Below are 18777 nucleotides of genomic sequence, written 5' to 3'. Positions count from 1 at the left end.
TACATGATGTTTTGAAAGACTTATTGATTGTCTAAGTTGGTCTACAGTCAGTTTGGACCACCAACAAAATCAAATTCAGAGTGGTTGGTCAATATTTCTGCAAAATTCTGTTTAAATATAAACTTTCAGAATTTTTTAAATGAATATTGCTGAAATTTTACGTTTGCTTTGTTCACATTTACAGTGCAATGTGAATTTGGTTATTTTAATTATTTATTTTTATAAATATTTTTAGGGGTTTTTCACCTTTTATTGGACATGACAGTGGAGATTATAAGTAGGAAAGTGTGGGGAACAGAGAGAAGGGAAGAACTGGAAAAGAACCTCAAGCCAGGACTTGCTGTGTTGCTGTGAACAACTCTGTGCTAATATGTCGGCACACTGGCCTATTGGCGCTGACTGCTCTAATTTTTATTTTTTATTTTTTTGTGCAGAATCCATTTTTTCCCTTCCATATTCCATACTTATATTTGATTATTTTATTTTTCTGGATCCTGTTTTAATAGAAAATAATTAAACAAGATTTTTATCCTAAAATGTTATTTATACTTAAACCGTTTAACAACTGTGATTCTTCTATGAATGTTGTTTTCTGTTGAATTACATTTTAATCCTCACTGAAAAAAGTGTTGCATTCAGAACTGTTGCAAACTATTTATTTTTGTTGAATTTAAACAAACAAATTAAGTTTAATAATTTTCAACCTAATTTGTTTTTTTAAATTCCGCCCAAATAAATTGTTTACAGCCACTTAATGTAATAAAAAAAATTGTAAATTCAAGGAATCAACTTTGAATTGTTTTTTTCAGTGCTGTTAAAATTACTAGGGATACACCGATCCCAATACTTAGATCGGATTTCAGTTTGATACCGCATATTTTTGCTGGATCAGGTATCGGCCAGCTGGTACTGATCCAAATCTAATCTTGTACGTCCTCTGTATTATATGTAATTTATAAGCCAACAAAAGCCATGAAGGTAGCCCATCATAAGGCACTAGAAAGTTGTCATGTAGGCCTACTATATCCCAAATGTTCTTTCTATAGCCATTCTATAGTTTAATGTGAAGTGCAGATAAATGTTCACATGGTTAAATTCATGTTTACTTTAGCGCTTCCCTCCGCTGTTTCTGTCAGTCGTTCTCCATTCATTCACAATTCAAGCTGTGTGTCGTCTTCATGACAACTCGAAAAACTTTCTCCAAGACTATTTGTTCCTGTTTAAATTATCAGTGGAGAAACGCATCAAATGGGTTAATTTTGACCTGCAACAAGGAGTTCATTGCTGTTTCTAAATCATGCTGCGCTGTGTCTGGTATCAGATCACATTCGCAAAACTGGAGATGGTTATTACCTGCTCGTCACACACAAAGTAGGCCTAGCTGAAATTTTTAATCAGAAAAGGCTCAATAATACATTGGACAGATTCTCAACGCACTGATTTCTTTCCTTAGTGCTGCTGTTTCGTAAGTGTCTGCAGATACCGGAGGGCTGCGCACTGTGTCTCTGATGCATCAAGCGCTTCATTCACGCACCGCAGATGCAATGTGCGCCGCTCTGTAAAATTATTCTCGCAATGAGTTTCTGTTCTCTCATCCTTTCGATTGAGTCTTCCAAGGGGAAAACTTTCAGTGCTGAGAATGAGTTGGAAAGCCTGGCTTATTGTGGTCAAAGTAGTTGGTGAAATAGTTAAAAGTGAAACTGACAGGCGCAATATGGATTGTCATTAACAGAAAAATTATTTTGCCTTATATAGGTTGCTCTAAATATTTCACTGTAATTTCATTTACATTCATATTTTGTTTAATAGACCAGTTTGTGTTTTGGCACATAAGCTGTTTAAGGAGTTTAAGCAAACATAAGCTGGACCACAACAGATCAGTGTCATAACAAATGCTCAAAAATGTAGCCTAATACAGCAAGCATCCAGTTTTTACTTAGATTGTGTTGTCTGTCATACAGTAGACCTATAGGTCTGTTATTTTTTACTAAAGATGATATATTATTTGAGTTTATCATCAGAACTGTATTATCTTTATTGAAAAAAAAAAAAAAACATGGCACAATATCGGGATCGGATCTGTATCGGTCGATAATCAGAATTTTGGTATCAGGATCGGATCGGTTCCAAACAAATGGTATCGTTGCATCCCGAAAAATTACTGGGAAAATTGCTCATTCCTCTTCCTGCCATTTAATATTCATTGACTTTGGTCCATGTTGCAATTTGATTAGCTGCACAATACTACTTTTGATTCTTAATCCTAAATTGACCAAATTCTATGACATTCTTTATTACTGTGAATTGATCACATAGTTGCTTCTATAACAAGTCATGTTTCTTGACTCCTCTAGGACTGTCAGAAGAGTGCAAGGTATCAACACCAGCTTTCACAGATGCCCTGCGGCTCTACATGCAGTCCAAGGGTCACTACGGCACCTGGGACCTGATGTGTGGAGACCAGTCGCAGGTTAGTGTACTGCAGGTCATTCACACTCTTTCCTGACAGCTGTCACAGTTAGATCATCCTAGATGCTTTGCATATAAAATTGATTGTTGCCCTGATGGATTCATTTCTATCACATTTAGTATATTTATCAAGTTTTTATTAAGGCTCAGACACTTCTGTGGACTCATGCGAATGAGAATGGAGGAAAGAAAAGTTCAGACAGGATTTATTCAGGTCGAGTTTCCTGTGAACGTCCTGAATTCAGGCTCTATCCTGTGTCCCAGACAGGTGGGAGGACACCCAAACTTGTGCTCAGGTTTGGCTTAAAGGAACAATAATCATTTCACTGAGGTTGTAGAGAATTTGAGGATCTAGGTCAAAAAGCAGGTTACAATTGGGGTGGCCAACCCTGTTCCTGGAGAGCCACCTTCCTGCAGATTTCAGTTGCAACCCATATCAAACACACCTGAACCAATTAATTAGGACCTGAACACCACAAGATAATTACAGGCAGGTGTGTTTGATATGGGGTGCAACTGAAATCTGCAGAAAGGTGGCTCTCCAGGAACAGGGTTGGCCACCCCTGTATTAGTCTTTTCCAGCCTGACTAATTTGGTCTACAAGGTTCAACTTGGCTAACCAGCAAGTAATTAGGTTGATACATCGTCTAGACCAGTGGTTCTCAAACTTTTTCATCAAGTACCACCTCAGAAAAAATTGTTTCTTCTAGTACCACCATTAAAATAAGCAGCATTGAAATACAGTATCATAGTTGGCCCAGATAAGCAACTACAACTCTGCACAGTTAAAAACGTGGCAGATTACCTCTGAAATATAGGCTATATGTCATATATGTCATATATGACATATTAGATACATAATTTTTGATACATTTTTAAATGTGTGTAGCATGTACATGACATTTCATTTCTCCGAGTACCACTAGAAGGAAGCCTGCGTACCACTAGTGGTACACGTACCACAGTTTGAGAACCACTGATCTAGACCATCTGATCCTAAGGCTACTCGATTATGAAAAATCATAATCATTATTAATCAGTCATTCATTTTCTTGTCGGCTTAGTCCCTTTATTAATCTGGGGTCGCCACAGCGGAATGAACCGCCAACTTATCCAGCAAGTTTTTACGCAGCGGATGCCCTTCCAGCCGCAACCCATCTCTGGGAAAATCATTATTATTATTATTATTATTATTATTATTATTATTATTATTATTATTATTATTATTTTGATCATTGAAATCAAAAATATTTAAAATGATTATGGAGATGTGTATGTATTCCTTGTAAATACGGTTGCTATTACATTTATACATTTTAAAGATTGAGACATTTCACAATCCTATCACTGAAGTAGAATGGGACAAAATAACTAAAGTAGTTTTCACAATGATAGAAAAGAAAGAAATACAATAGAAAAATATGCAAATGAACCAAGCATCTTCACAGTAAGATGTAAACATGAGCTACAAAAGTTCTTCAGTCGAGAGCATTGAGTGACTTTGTCTTTTATTGTAGTCAGCTACGGGAGTATTGTGTGCTGTCCCCTTAAAGGAACTTGACACCTTTTTTTTTTAAAATGCTAATTTAACAAGAATTCTCAGAGTGTTAAAAAGTTGACTTGAACAGTCAGTACTTAGTTTAGCATTATGATCACCAGCAGGGTGGATTGCTGTAATGGACTCCTCACATCCCAAAAACACAGTCAGACAGTTGCAGCTCATCCAGAACACTGCTGCCAGGATTCTGACCAGAAAATCAGAGCACATCACACCTGTCCTCAGGTCTTTACACTGGCTTCCAGTGTCATTCATAATGGATTTTAAAGCATTACTACTAGTCTGTAAATCACTAAATGGCCAAGGACCTCATTACATTACAGATATGCTCACTGAATACAAACCTAACCGATCACTTAGATAATTAGGATCAAATATACTAGATATTCCAAGAGTTCATTCAAAGCAGGATGAATTGGCCTTCAGCTACTAAGCCCCCTACTGCTGGATCAGCTTCCAGAAATGATCAGAAGTGCTCCAACGTTAGGCACATTCAAATCAAGACTGAAAACACATCTGTTTAACTGTGCCTTTACTGAGCTGCACTGTGCTACGTCCGACAGATCACACTATTATGTCTGTCTGTCTTCTTTTTCGTTCCTTTAAAACCTGTTTTTGCTAACATTTTAATGTGTTTTAATGATTGTTAGTTCTTTTAATCATTTTTTTATCTTTTATTCTTGTTTATGTAACGCCTTGCCTAATGAATTAAATTTAATTTATCCTTCAACATTCTATTATTATTATTATTTAAATCAAATTAGTTTTTAGTAATATTGGGATAGACAAATAGAAATTTTTCGTGTTCCATTGGTTTTATTACAAGATGTAACTACAGAAGACTCCAGCTTTAAATAGAAACATTTTCAAACTTTTTTTTTGACTTCGAAGTTTATTTATAAACCAATTTTGAGAGGATCACGTCCTTCTGATTGCTTGTAGCCAGCTCTGCATTATTCAATTCATGATTCACCAATCAGACAATTTCTAAGCCACTATAAATACCCTAAGTTCCTAATAAAAGCCATCTTCGTTTTGAAGAATCCCCCGTTCCCCTCCTACTCCTCCTTCTTTCCTAGATGGGTGGCACGGTGGCCCAGTGGTTAGCACTGTTGCCTCACAGCAAGAACGTCACTGGTTCTAGTCCTTACAAAGCCAGCCAATGTTTTTGTGTGGAGTTTACACGTTCTCCCCGTGCTCACGTGGGTTTCCCTCGGGTTCCCCAGTTTCCTCCCACAGTCCAAAACCACGAATCCTAAGTAAACTAATCTAAATCAACACAATATACATGCTCCTAGTAAGTAGTTATCTGTTAAGGGCAATCACTATCTGTTTATGAGCGACTACAGCAGGGGAGTTCTTGAGATCTACCGAGCTCAAACTCCCCTCTTGCCTTGTAAACGGGAGGGAGCCCCAGACTCTAGGATTTTATGACAGCATGCCAAACAAGCTTTATAATCAATCATTAGCTAAGTGAACTCTTGAATCCATATTTATAACACTTAAAAGCTTTTGTACCATTCCTTTAGGACATTTGTATTAAAATAACCCTTTATGACATACTTGTTCAATCACTGAGGTGGACCAAGTTTTTGAAGTTGAAAGTCGAATGTTAGTATTCTAATATTAGTGACATCATAACATCATATCTTTCTACATGAGCCATTTTCTCCCTTCCAAGCTCATTTAAACTTGCCATAAACGTCAAATACACCGTTTTCCATCTTTCCAGCTGAGCTCAGTGTCTTTTGATGTTGATAAATCAGTCTGATCACTCTGTATTTAAGATGCTGCTGAAGCAGCGCAAACCCTCAATAATGTTTAAACCACAGAGCAGAGAGACTGCTGAGAATGTGTCATTAGAGGGGTGAGTTATGGTCAGCTCTGTGTGCTTTATCCTGCAGTCGCAGTTTAGTCATAACATGCTGAAAATATCCTTTAGTAAAAGATTTGGAAAAGTCCATCTTGTTGACTTACACGGATTTAAAAAAAAAAAAGACAATTAAAAAAGTTAATTAGTGTTCCTTTCTCTTTTTTATATGATATAAATTTGAATTTAAGGTGCTTATTTTATTTTCTAATATTATATTATAGAATTATTTCCTAAATATTTTTACCAAAATGGCAAAATCGTTATTTATGTAGACAGTAATGTAAAAATATTCAAATGTGTCTCAAAGTTTTTAAACTATTTTATTTCAACAACTAAAGTCACACAAATGTCAATTTCCCATCTGTCACATCCATTAAAGAAATTTTTCCTCGTAAACCTGTAGAATAAAATAAATAATTCTGTTCCATAAATAGACAACTTTTATTAACTTTTTTAATTTTAGCATTATTTCTTTTAAGTTGTGCTTTTTAATCCACACAATTTCTAAAGTATGTTGTGTAGACTGTAAACTTGTAAGTTTTAAGTCTGTTTTCTTTTTCTAATGTATGTTTCAGTATACTGTTAACATATTCACTGGTGAATTTATGTTCAGGCTTTTACTGCAAATGTCACATCCATAACACTTGAATTGCTTCTGCATAATAGCTTTCTGCTTTAAAATACAAAAAAATATCTGTATCAGTGAATTATGTAGTAAGTATTTAATTAGCCAGTTGATTGTAATAATAAATTAAAGCCGCATCTTCACGTTAGCTATTGAAATCCCCCATTTTGTACACATTTAGGTTTGGTGTGTCACAAAACATGCAAGGATCAATTAAATTTAACATCACATTTTGTGCATTATAATTGAGGAGATTTTAGGTTTATTTCTACTAATTATGAGACAACATTTATCTATCCATCCATCCATCCATCCATCCATATCTCTCTATCCATATTTATTTATTTACTTTTATTCATGTATTTTTTATCTATTTTTGTTCATTTTTTATTCATTTATTTTTATTATTTATCTAATTTTATTTATTTATTTTATTATTTTTATTAATCTCTTATCTATTTTTATTATTTATCTTGTTATTTATTTGTATCTATTTTTATTTATTCACTTTATTTATTTTTTTATCGTTTTATTATTTATCTATTTTTATTTTTTTATTGTCATCATTATAAGTGTTACATTTCAAAGCTTAGCTAGTATTAATCCAAGGTTTTCCCTTTAGGCACACACATCCACCTTGCTAAGAAATTATTTGTTTTGGAGCTTGCATGCTGTTTTGCTCCATGCCAGAACACACCCAGGAAATGTTTCTAATGAATGAGCTTTTTGTGTGCTTGTGTATGTATAAAGCCAATTAAAGCCTCTGTTTATGAACCCTTATGCTTCAACCACTAAATAAAGAAGGTATTGACATTCTCTGTGTGCGAGAGACATGGCCATTCCTCCTCATGCCACCCTCAGCAGTGTAACTGGGCGTCACGGTCAGCCTGGATGTGACACCAGGCTGGAAACAGCCGTGTGGGCTGTTATTACTGCTGGGTGTGGGCCGTTTGTTTTTTGTTTTTCTGTCAGAGGGTCTGTGTGGTGTTTCTGCCCACCTGGCCCCTGTGTAGCCATGGAAACTTGGCTGGTGGAGGGAGGGGGTGAGTGTACTATTTATTATCGGATGACATTTTTAGTGAGGTTTATGGATTAAGGAACTTGCTCACACAAATATCTTTTAAATAATAATATAATATATTTTATTTTTGCTGCACATTGCTCACACCCAATGTGCAAAAACAATTAAAAAAAATAAATATTTCATTCAAAAACAATCCAAAAGCGATACACACACAAACATTAGTCATTCAACATACCCAGGAGCTATTCAAGAATTAGATAATATAATGATTTTGTTTTTGAAAGGTGTGGTTTAAAAGTGCTTAAAGGGATAGTTCACCCAAAATTGGACATTTTGTCATTTACTCACTCTTCACTTGTCACAAACCTATTTGAGTTTCTTTCTTCTGTTGAACACAAAAGAAGATATTCTGAAGAAAGACGAAAACCACTAACCATTGACCTTCATTGCATTTGTTTTTTTCTTCTGTGGACGTCAGTGGTTACAGGTGTGACAGCTAGCTTTCTTTAAAACATTGATCTCAACAAATCTTTTAGGTTCAGCAGAAAAAAAGAAACTAGTAAAGTTTTGGAACCAATGTAGGGCAAATGAATACATTTCAAGTTTGTAAATTTCATTTTTGGGTGAACTATTCTCTTTATATGTGAACACTTCTGATCATGGATGGAAGTGCATGTCGTAACTAAAGGGCAGAAAAAGAGCTCTGTGACCTTAAGTTTTTAATCTACACTGAGGCTGAGGAAATCAGCACAACCGAGATGAGAAGGGCTAGCTAAATCATAAATAAAAGAAAGGGACAACTAATTATATAGCCATTTAAGTTGTTATTAGTCAGGGATGTCCAGACTAGGTCCAGGAAGGCCGGTGTCCTGCAAAGTTTAGTTCCAACCCCTATCAGACACAGCTGGCCTAGCTAATCAACCTCTTACTAGGCAGTCTAGAAACATCCTTGCAGGTGTGTTGATACAAGTTGGAGCTAAAATCTGCAGGACACCGGCCCTCCAGGACCGAGTTTGCACACCCCTGCTATAAGTCGTTTGACCTCAATGTGTAAACGAACTGCTAGCCAAAACTACAAAAACACACTAATGATATGCTGTTTGGAGGTGTATACGTGCACACCAGGACGCTTTGTGTATGAGCTCTTAAAGGGAAAGTTCACCAAAAATGAACATTAGCTTGATATTTACTCACCCTTAAATCATAAATAAAAGAACAAGACAAATCATTATATAGCCTTATGAGTTGCCACGAGTCGTTTGACCTTAATGTGTAAATGAACTGGAAGCCGATTCAAACTACAAAACACACCAGCAATGGGCAGATTTAAGGGGTGTTTAAGAGCATTAGCTCAGTTCAGAATATTTTGTAGCTGTTTATTGAATTTTACTAATAAAGAAGGAAAAATTTAAGAACGATAATCACATCTTAAGGTGGTTAAATGAATGAATAGGCTTTTAGTAATGAGAATGTTTTGAGTAGCTATCTTTTTGGTTTAATTTTTTTAAGTGCACTCATAGTTTTATAGGTTAGTGTAGATTAGTGTGCAATGTTTTATATTTATCTTAGTCACTTGATAAAATATATATATGTATATGTATATATGTATATTTTATCAAGTGACTAAGATAAATATAAAACATTGCACACTAATCTACATTATATATATATATATATATATATATATATATATATATATATATACATTTTATTTTTTATTTAATTTTTTTTTTTTTAAGTTACTTTCCCTGGTAAATTAGTTACATTTATAATTATGTAACTCAGTTACTATTTGTGAGATGTAACAAGTAAAAAACTAATTACTCTTTTAAAGAAATGTGCTCAACACTGCATATAAATGACCTAACCTTATGTGTATTTCATAATCATCTGCTCCAAATGGAAGCATGTAAATACTTAAATACTGTAAGACCCAAAACAGACACCTGAGGAACATCATAACAGATCGGTTATGCTAAACGAACATCATCCCAAAGTTATTAATGGTGACATTGTTTAAAACATAAAGTATTGAAAGCAATGGCTAATTTGAGTTCAATTATCTATTCCTCGCATATATTAGTGTGACCCAGAGGTGCTTAGTATTATGTGCATGGTGTGGCTGAATGCTTTATAGGTGACCAGCTAATAAATGTCAGTCATTTCCCCCACTTAATCACTGACAGGTCATAAAAAGCCCCTTCCACTCACTGACCTCGTGACCCCTCTTTTTCTCTCTCCATCAAACACAATTACTTGATATCAGGCAGCGTTAAGCTGTGAGCCAGTGCTAATATTTAGAAAGTAAATGTGTCATGTTTGTGGCGTGTTATTTATGATTGAAATAATAGTCCCATCTCTAAAAACAGAAAGGAGAAGAGCAAACATTCAATAGTTGTTTGTGTTTTGGCTGTCATTGCAGTGAGCATAAACAAAGCAGCCATCTGTGATGGACATTGTGGATATTAACACTAAAATATTCTGCCTTATATTTCAGGTTGTAAGGCCTGATGTCTATAATAGCATGGTTACTGAAGATATGCATGCAAAACTACAAAGCTGTCTGATCAGTTTGTTAGGCAGCATTCAAATGCAGTCATGCCATTTATTCTGTAGATAAAACCTGATATAATTTGTTGCATAACCAATAGTTATTAAATAATGTACTTCTTTTATCTCTATTTGTGCTTTTAGATCCTCGCTAACCTGGTGATGGAGACTTTACACCCTGAACTGAGGAATCAAATTGCACCTCGCCTGAAAGGAAAGCTACAGCAGAGGCAGAAGGACTGGATGCTGGTCAGTTCTCTCATGTAAATTCTGAAGTCGTTATAAAAAGATCTTCTAATCGTTTATGCAACTATTTGCAAGCCATTTTCATATTTACAGCATGCTTCCTTGGTAATGAGAAATAGATCTGTTCATTTATATTATCCATAAAAAAAAAAAATTAATACTTTTGAAGCGTATATCATATACATGTGCCTCTTGTTTTAGGGTCATCAAGATAAATATATTAAAACAATTTCGCATAACTAATTTATTCAATATGCATTCTAAGTGTCTTTATTTTTAAGTCTACTTAATGTTTCAAATAATGTTTGTGAAAATAAAATCTCAAAATAGGAGTAAAAAATGATGCATCATCATTTATTGTGATTAAATGGAAAAACTAAAAAAAAAAAAAAGACATATTTTGACCAATACCTAATTAAATATCTAAAAAGGATAAGTAATCCTATTAAATAATATTTTTAATTTCAAATGCTGAAAATGTGTTGCTGACAAATGGGTAACCTTGTTGTTTGGAGGATAGTGGTAAAATATAAATGTCTATAATTACATTCATTCATTCATTCATTCATTTTCTTGTCGGCTTAGTCCCTTTATTAATCCGGGGTCGCCACAGCGGAATGAACCGCCAACTTATCCAACAAGTTTTTACACAGTTTTTACCCTCACTGACAAAGTTCCCAAGTTTGTCCCATTCATGAGCTCCTTTGTCCTGTTTTGATTGCTATGCCATCATAAATTGTGAAAATAACCCATCAAAAAAGGCTTTAAGACCAAGGGGAATCCTCTGTTGGTCCTTGCTTCAGTGTGACTTCAGCTAATCGGTTTTGGCCAATCCAAACAATTATTTTTCATGAGTCCAACATCCAGCTGTGCAAGAAACATATAATTTTACATAAGTAAAGATATCTTTCACTACTGACCTACTGTATTGTTGTAAAATAGAGAGAACATTTTACACGTAACTTTTATTCTAAATCTTGGACCTTATTCTTGAAAGAAAAATGATCAATAAAAAGGTGTGAAGCACCAAAAGAGGCCCATATTAATTTCAGTAATATTTTGGCTTTTGTTGTTATCCATGAATTTTCAAATGTACCTTTTTACAAGAGAGGTTAGAAAATGGTGAAACACTAATTATTATTATTAATTATTATTAATATTATTATTATGTTTAAAATTTTTATTAATCAAAGGGCCAGATTGTGACTGGACTAAGTTTGTTATTTGTCTAATAAATGACAATAGACTTTAACAAATTTATTTTGTGCTATTGATATAGGATGTAATAAATGTTTTTTTTAATGTTAAATATATATATAATTTTTTTTCATTATTTTGTATTACTATTTTATTTATTAATATTACTTTTATTCCAAATATGTAGGAAATATTTTTGGTATATTAAAAAGTGTGGTTATAATGACCATTTGACAAGCTAATCCAGCAAAAATGTCACTATAATGCAGTTATTAATCTCATAATTAATAGAAAATGATGCAAATAATGGCAAAAAGGTCTACTTTTTGAGAAAAAAGAACCACCCTATTACCAGGCTGTCTACAGGCCTGGACCCTCATACAGTTTAAACGTGTAAATATCTCAGAATTTCAGCAACATTATTGTTCCAACAAGATTGTTACTTTGGTGACTGTCTACAATCTTAAAATTATTCAATACCGGTCAATACATCACACAAACAAAATCATTCAGGTTTGAAAACCTTTAAAACCAATGCACATGATCAGCAAATGCACTGATCGTGTACAGCTGGCTCTTTACTTTATTTAGTGGATGTATCTATATGGACATAAGCTTATATTTTTTTTCATCAGGTGTGTTTATTGTGTGTTTGTTTACTCGGTCAGATCACAGATGCAGTCTACAGACAGGTGCTGTCACAGACACGAACTCATCACGAAGCTCTGGTTCAAGTATGTGAGGTGGAGCGCCCTCGTCTGGACGCTGCTCTACGCACCGACATGGACCAAATCATCACGTCTAAAGAGCACGTTTCTGGGAAAATCCGTGGTGAGAGAAACAAACTTCATGGATTTTTTCTTTTTTTGGTGATCAACTATTTATTCTTTTTGGATATAAACAAAATTGCATCTGATGTCTCATGTATTCAAAGAGAAGGTGCAACAGAAACATTATGGTTAGCTTGAATAATAATAATAATAGTAATAATAATATAAAATAAAATCTTTATTATTATTAAAGATTTATTGTTATTATTATTAAATATTTATTATATTTTTATTTTATTATTATTATTAAATAAAGATTTTTTATTGAATAAAGATTTATTATTATTATTATTATTATTATTATTATTATTATTAAATAGATGTATTATTATTATTATTATTATTATTATTATTATCATTAAATAAAGATGTGTTGTTGTTGTTGTTGTTGTTGTTGTTATTACTATTATTATTATTATTATTATTATTATTATTAAATATTTGTATTATATTATTATTATTATTACATAAATAATTTTTAATGAATACATTTATTATTATTATTATTATATTATTAAATAAAGATTTTTATTGTATTGTATTTATTGTCATATATTTATTAATATTAATAATAATAAAGATGTATTGATATTTTTATTGAATAAAGATTTATTATTGTTATTATTAAAGATTTATTATTATTATTATTTAATTAAAATTTTTATTAAATAAAGATTTGTTATTATTATTATTATTATTATTATTATTATTATTAAATAAAGATTATCATTATCATTAATATTATTATTATTATTATTATTATTAAATAAAAATATTAATAATAATAATAATAATAATAATATATAACTAAAGTTGTTCTATTATACAATCAATAAATCAATTAATGTTTTATTATACAATCATTCCTTAGTTTAGCAAATTGGTGCCAAAAAGTTGCCAAGCATCAATAGTTACAGGTTTGGCCAAAATGTTTTTTTTTTTTTTTTTTCTGATAATGTTGCCCTAAAAACAAGACTACAATTGGAAGTATGATTGACCCAATATGTGAAAATTTACTATTTACTTCAAGTGGTTAAACCTGTAACCATTTACATCCATAGCATGAAACAACAAATACTAAGGAAGTCAACGGTTACCGGTTTCCAGCTTTCTTTATTTGATTTAACAGAAGAAAAAAACTCATGAATGTTTGTAACAAATCGAGGGTGAGTAAATTATGACCGGCTTTTCAGACTCGCATTCTTGCAGACAGTCACTGGAATTCAGTCTCATTTGACTTAGTCCGGCTGTAACCAAAAAAACCACCCAGACTGCCGTGCCATAATGTAGGTTTGGCAGGAGCACATTTTTCTTGTGTCATTTGTGGCTACGACTGTTCCACCGAAAGCACCCGTAGCACATTTCAAATGTCTTAAAAAATATGGTCTTGGCAGCATATTTTCTGAGTTTTTGTATGAGTCTATATTTAATCTATGTATAAATCACTATTGAGTCCAGCTGTGTGTGTTTGTGATGGCACCTTTATAATGAACAATACTGCTTGTATAATAGTGGTTGTTTTGACATGTAAGGCAGGTGCTTTCCCACAATCACCTGTTCACTGATATAAGGGCCCTTTATGTGATCTAGAGTCGTTGTGTTCAGTCTTCAGCTTCATTATTGAGCTTCTTCCAAAGGGTTCTTTGTTTTGACACTAATATAAGGAGTGAGACATAACAGAATTAGAATTTTGTTTCTCACAACCACTTAAAGGGATCAATCCTGTCATTATTTACTCACCTTTAACTTGTTTCAAACCTTTGAGTTTTGTTCTTTGATTAAACTAACACAAAAAAAGATATTTTGAAGAATGCTGAACTATTGACTTTCATAGTATTTGTTTCTCCTACTATGGATGTCAATGGTTACAGGTTTTCAGCTTCTTTCAAAATCTTAATTTGTTTTAAAAAATCAAAGGTTTCAAACCACTTGAGGGTGAGTAAATGGTTAATAAATGTTCATTTTTAGGTGAACTATCCCTTTAAGAAAGCAAACTTGACACATTTGAGATGTGAAATTTCACATGCACTCTAAATATTTCTTATGCAGGTTTGAAGCTTCAGTTTTCATGAACTTAAATGTTATTAACCAATTCTAAGTGCTGCATTATGTCATTTTAAAGGAATTTTGGAGGTCTCGTATGATAGATCTATCCAAAGCCAACATTCATTTTGTCTTAATATACAATGCAGCTCTTTTATCCCAACTCCTCCATTCTGAGAATGAGAGCGTTGTCAGCTTGTGTTATGATGAAATCCATCAAAGCTTTCTGTAAAGTTTTAAGCTTTAATCATCGGACATTCACTATGCTGGCATAGGAACTGTATGCCAATTACATACACAGTGCCAAAACCCAAACATTATTAAATAAATGCTGGTTTAGAAGGTAGTATATGCTTTGTGGTCAGACTGACTTGCCGTAGATGAGCTTTTCCCAATAGCTCTATTTATGCTCATACATTTTATGAAACAAAATACTGCAATACACCTTTTTCACATTGTGAAGGTTTGTAGTACATTCATACTGACCTATAGATGATGTTTTACTAATACCTTTATTATACGTTTATAGTAAACAATCAAAGAGAAACATTGTTATACACCTAAGCATGAGTTTCTCTTTTCTAACCTTTTTTTGTAGTTCCTAGTGGTCAGACTGACTTACTGCTGATGGCATTTTGTTAGTAGTGGTGTTCCACAGTATACTTATTTAAACTTTTAATTTAAGTTTCTAAAGCTTTAGCTGCTTTCCTAATTTTTGTAAGCACTCCTAAAAATAAAAATGTTGTTACAAATGTACATAGTACATTTAATGTGTACACACATATTAAGCATATCAGTTGTTCTACCTAGGGGTGCCCAAAGTTTTTCTTATGAAGGGCCAAAAACCAAACTTGTTTGAGGCTAGAAGGCGGAAGTTAAATATAGTTGCATTATTTGTTTATTTGTTTAATTATTATTTTATTTATTTATTTTTAAAATTGAACTTATCATAGTACGAACAAAAACAATCTCATTTATAACAGAATGGAGTTACGCTAGTTTTTGATATGCAGAAGACATCTGTGAGCAAAGTCTTCTATTCCAGTGTTTCCCAACCCTGTTCCTGACGGCACACCAACAGTATACATTTACAACCTGTTTTCTTATTCAAACACACCTGAATCAAATCATCAAAACATTAGAAGAGACTCAGATACCTGAAATGAATGGCTCAGATAAGGGAGACTTCCAAAATAGGTGTTTGTGTGCCTCTAGGAACAGGGTTGGGAAACACTGCTCTATTCGTCGAGTATTTAAAACAGTATTTAAAAACTCAGATTCATTCATTCATTCATTTTCTTGTCGGCTTAGTCCCTTTATTAATCCAGGGTCGCCACAGCGGAATGAACCGCCAACCTATCCAGCAAGTTTTTACGCAGAGGATGCCCTTCCAGCCGCAACCTATCTCCGGGAAACATCCACACACACACATTCACACACACATACTCTACAGACAATTTAGCCTACCCAATTCACCTGTACCGCATGTCTTTGGACTGTGGGGGAAACCGGAGCACCCGGAGGAAACCCACGTGAATGTAGGGAGAACATGCAAACTCCACACAGAAACGCCAACTGAGCCGAGGCCTGACCCAGCGACCTTCTTGCTGTAGAGGCGACAGCACTACCTACTGCGCCACTGCTTCGCCCAACTCAGATTCATTTACTATTCTTCTTATTAAAACATTTAATTTCAGTTTGCTTTTTATAGCCGAGTAATAAAACAAACAAAAAAATGTCACGTCAAATTAGAAGAGACAAGCTCTGTTAAAGGCATTCCTCCCAACCCTCTCCATCATTCTCAGATGTGATGGTGGACAAATGAGGGGGAGCTTGAGCTCCAGCTCCGCCTCCTATAAGCTGACGGCTGCAGCCGGCAATCAAAAAGATTAGCCAAGCACAGGCAGGGGCGGAGTTGACAACGGAGCCATCAAGCCAAACACTTCGGGGCTCAAAGTTGCTGCAGTCATGATGACCGATCACATGAAGAGATCATTTATTGATTTATTTACTGCAATAACAACAAAAGATTTACAGTACAAATAAAACAGAATACAGTCTCTACAAACTATTGTTCATTTTTAAGCAGTAAATAAATTATGAATTTAATTTAAGTAGCCTATATAACAAATGCATGAGAAATAAGGGGAAAACAAGAGAACACATAAAAAGAAAATACCACGAAGAGAACTATTAAACACAAAACAATAAGCACAAATTCTAAAACATTTTAATATATTTTTGAAATAATTTTAAATTATTTAAAAATATATTTTATAATTATATTTTTTATAGTTAATAAAACATTTTTTTAACTTAATTTAAGAAACTTTTTTAGGAGTGTCAGGATCATTGATGATAATCAAAAGATGATACTGCAGTCAAATATTTGTAGTCTTTTAATAAACATGATGTGTACAAGAGAGCGAGAGTATAAAAAGCTAATTGTTTGTTTAAAATTTGTGAGACTGAATTTGTCCATTAATAAACCCGAAACACACGTGGTTTTTGCCATGCGGTGAGCTCGGCCAATCGTGTAATATCAGTGCCGTCATCGCAGCACCTGCTCTTTAGATGCTGCAGGGGCTGAATACTTTGATACCACATGTGACAGTCACGTGGCGTCTAGCGTCTAGCATTTTAAGACAGATTTCGATCAGTCTGCGCAGCGCTGCATGAAGTCAAACACAACTAATGTGTACACCTAGCGTTCCCCTAACCCCGAACCCCAGTGATATCACTGGTAGAAGAGCTAGGAGGAGCTGGAGCTCAGCTCTGCCCATGTGGCTCTGCAGTGAGTAACACTTGAATCAAAAGGTTACAGTGGGCCAACTTTAACCCAAAGGCGCTACTTTGGACATCTCTGGTTTTACCATAAAGGAAGTCCTGTTCTAACATTTGTCCAATCCTCTGCTTGAAGCTTTGGTGTTGCCCCGCATTGAACAGTTTGTGAGGAGCAAGATTCAGCCCTACATCCACTCCATCCTGGAGGCCCTCATGGAGCCCACGAGCAGAGGATTTGCTGAAGTGAGGGACATCCTCTTCCGAGAGCTGGTGGAGGTCAGCAAGAACACAATGAACGACAGCAGCAAAGACAAACTGGGAGAGGTAAAAAAAAACAACAACACAGGACATCATATAGAATATACCTCCTAAACAGATTTTTTTACTACCTTAAAAGATTAGTTCATCCAAAAATAAAAAAACATTTGTTATTACTTGCCTTCATTTTGTTTTAGTTTCCATGAGATCTTTGTTCATCTTCTGGGGCCGGTTTTTCAAAAGGGATAAAATTGATCCGGATTTAGTAATCCTGTTTTTGCGATCCGTGATCACGTAATCCAGCTCAATTTTTGAGCCAGTTTTTCAAAGCAACATTGGATTAGATCAATCTGATCCGGATAGGAACTTTTCAGGATCACTAAATCTGGATTACCAGTGCTCAATGTAGATGGATAGATAGGCCTATGTAAAGAGCAACAAGTAGAATAGCCAGTGTGGGGTCAATATATCTTTATTTTTATTTGAAATGAAAACACACACATTAAAAAAAAAAAAAACTAAACTAAAAACATTAAAACCCCCACCCCATCCTCTTCTAGCAGTCCGCTCATCTGAGACCTACAACACAAACACTGTACATTGAGGTATTTATAATAAGTTTTTAAATATAGATGTAAATTTAAAAAAAAAGACTTAATGTCAAAAACTCCACAATCTGACAAACTTCAAACTTCAAACCTCAAACTTCCTCATCTGATGTGGAGAGAGCAGCTTGTCTGAGCAAAGCCTTTAGGGGGCGAATCTCAAGTCAGGCCTTGGTTTGCTGCAGTGTGGTCAGAGTCAGTTGTTCCTCTGCCAGATGAAGCTGTGCTTCTGCCCAGTCTCTTTTTGCAATTGTTAAATGTGATTTCAAAAATCAGTGATTGCCATTCCTTGCTTTTTTTGTTGTTGTTATTCTGTAATCATTGCATGCATCACTAATAAATATTCTAAAAATAAAAATATTTTCCATTGTGATGAATATATATATATATATATATAAATATATATAAATATATATATATATATATATATATATAAAAATAAATATATATATATATATATATATATATATATATATATATATATATATATATATATATATATATATATATATATATATATATATAAATTAGAGACAGAATAAAATGTATTGTTTTTGGTCAATTTTGACAGCTGTTTGAGGGATTATTTTATGAGGCCAAGCTATTTCTACTTTGCTATAGGCCTATACTGAAAGGCTGAATACGTTAAAGCCAATAATCACTGTAGCCTGACAGATGAACAAATATAATTAAAACCTTATGAATAAACAGTATA

General features: G+C 33.8%; 1 protein-coding gene across 1 annotated transcript in view; it reads left to right on the top strand.

Moving 5' to 3' along the window:
• The window catches only part of niban2a (niban apoptosis regulator 2a), a 57141-nt gene that overhangs the window by 30074 nt on the left and 8290 nt on the right, over window positions 1-18777 (top strand). The window contains 4 exon segments of the mRNA NM_001080586.1: window positions 2355-2470; window positions 10244-10348; window positions 12211-12373; window positions 17336-17523. Coding sequence (NP_001074055.1) covers window positions 2355-2470; window positions 10244-10348; window positions 12211-12373; window positions 17336-17523 — 572 coding nt within the window.

Source organism: Danio rerio, chromosome 21 (genome assembly GCF_052040795.2).
Source record: "Danio rerio strain M-AB ecotype USA chromosome 21, GRCz13ab, whole genome shotgun sequence".
NCBI classification, from domain to species: Eukaryota; Metazoa; Chordata; class Actinopteri; order Cypriniformes; family Danionidae; genus Danio; species Danio rerio.
The sequence above is the reverse complement of the archived record's forward strand: the minus strand, read 5'-3'. Positions and strand labels throughout refer to the sequence as shown.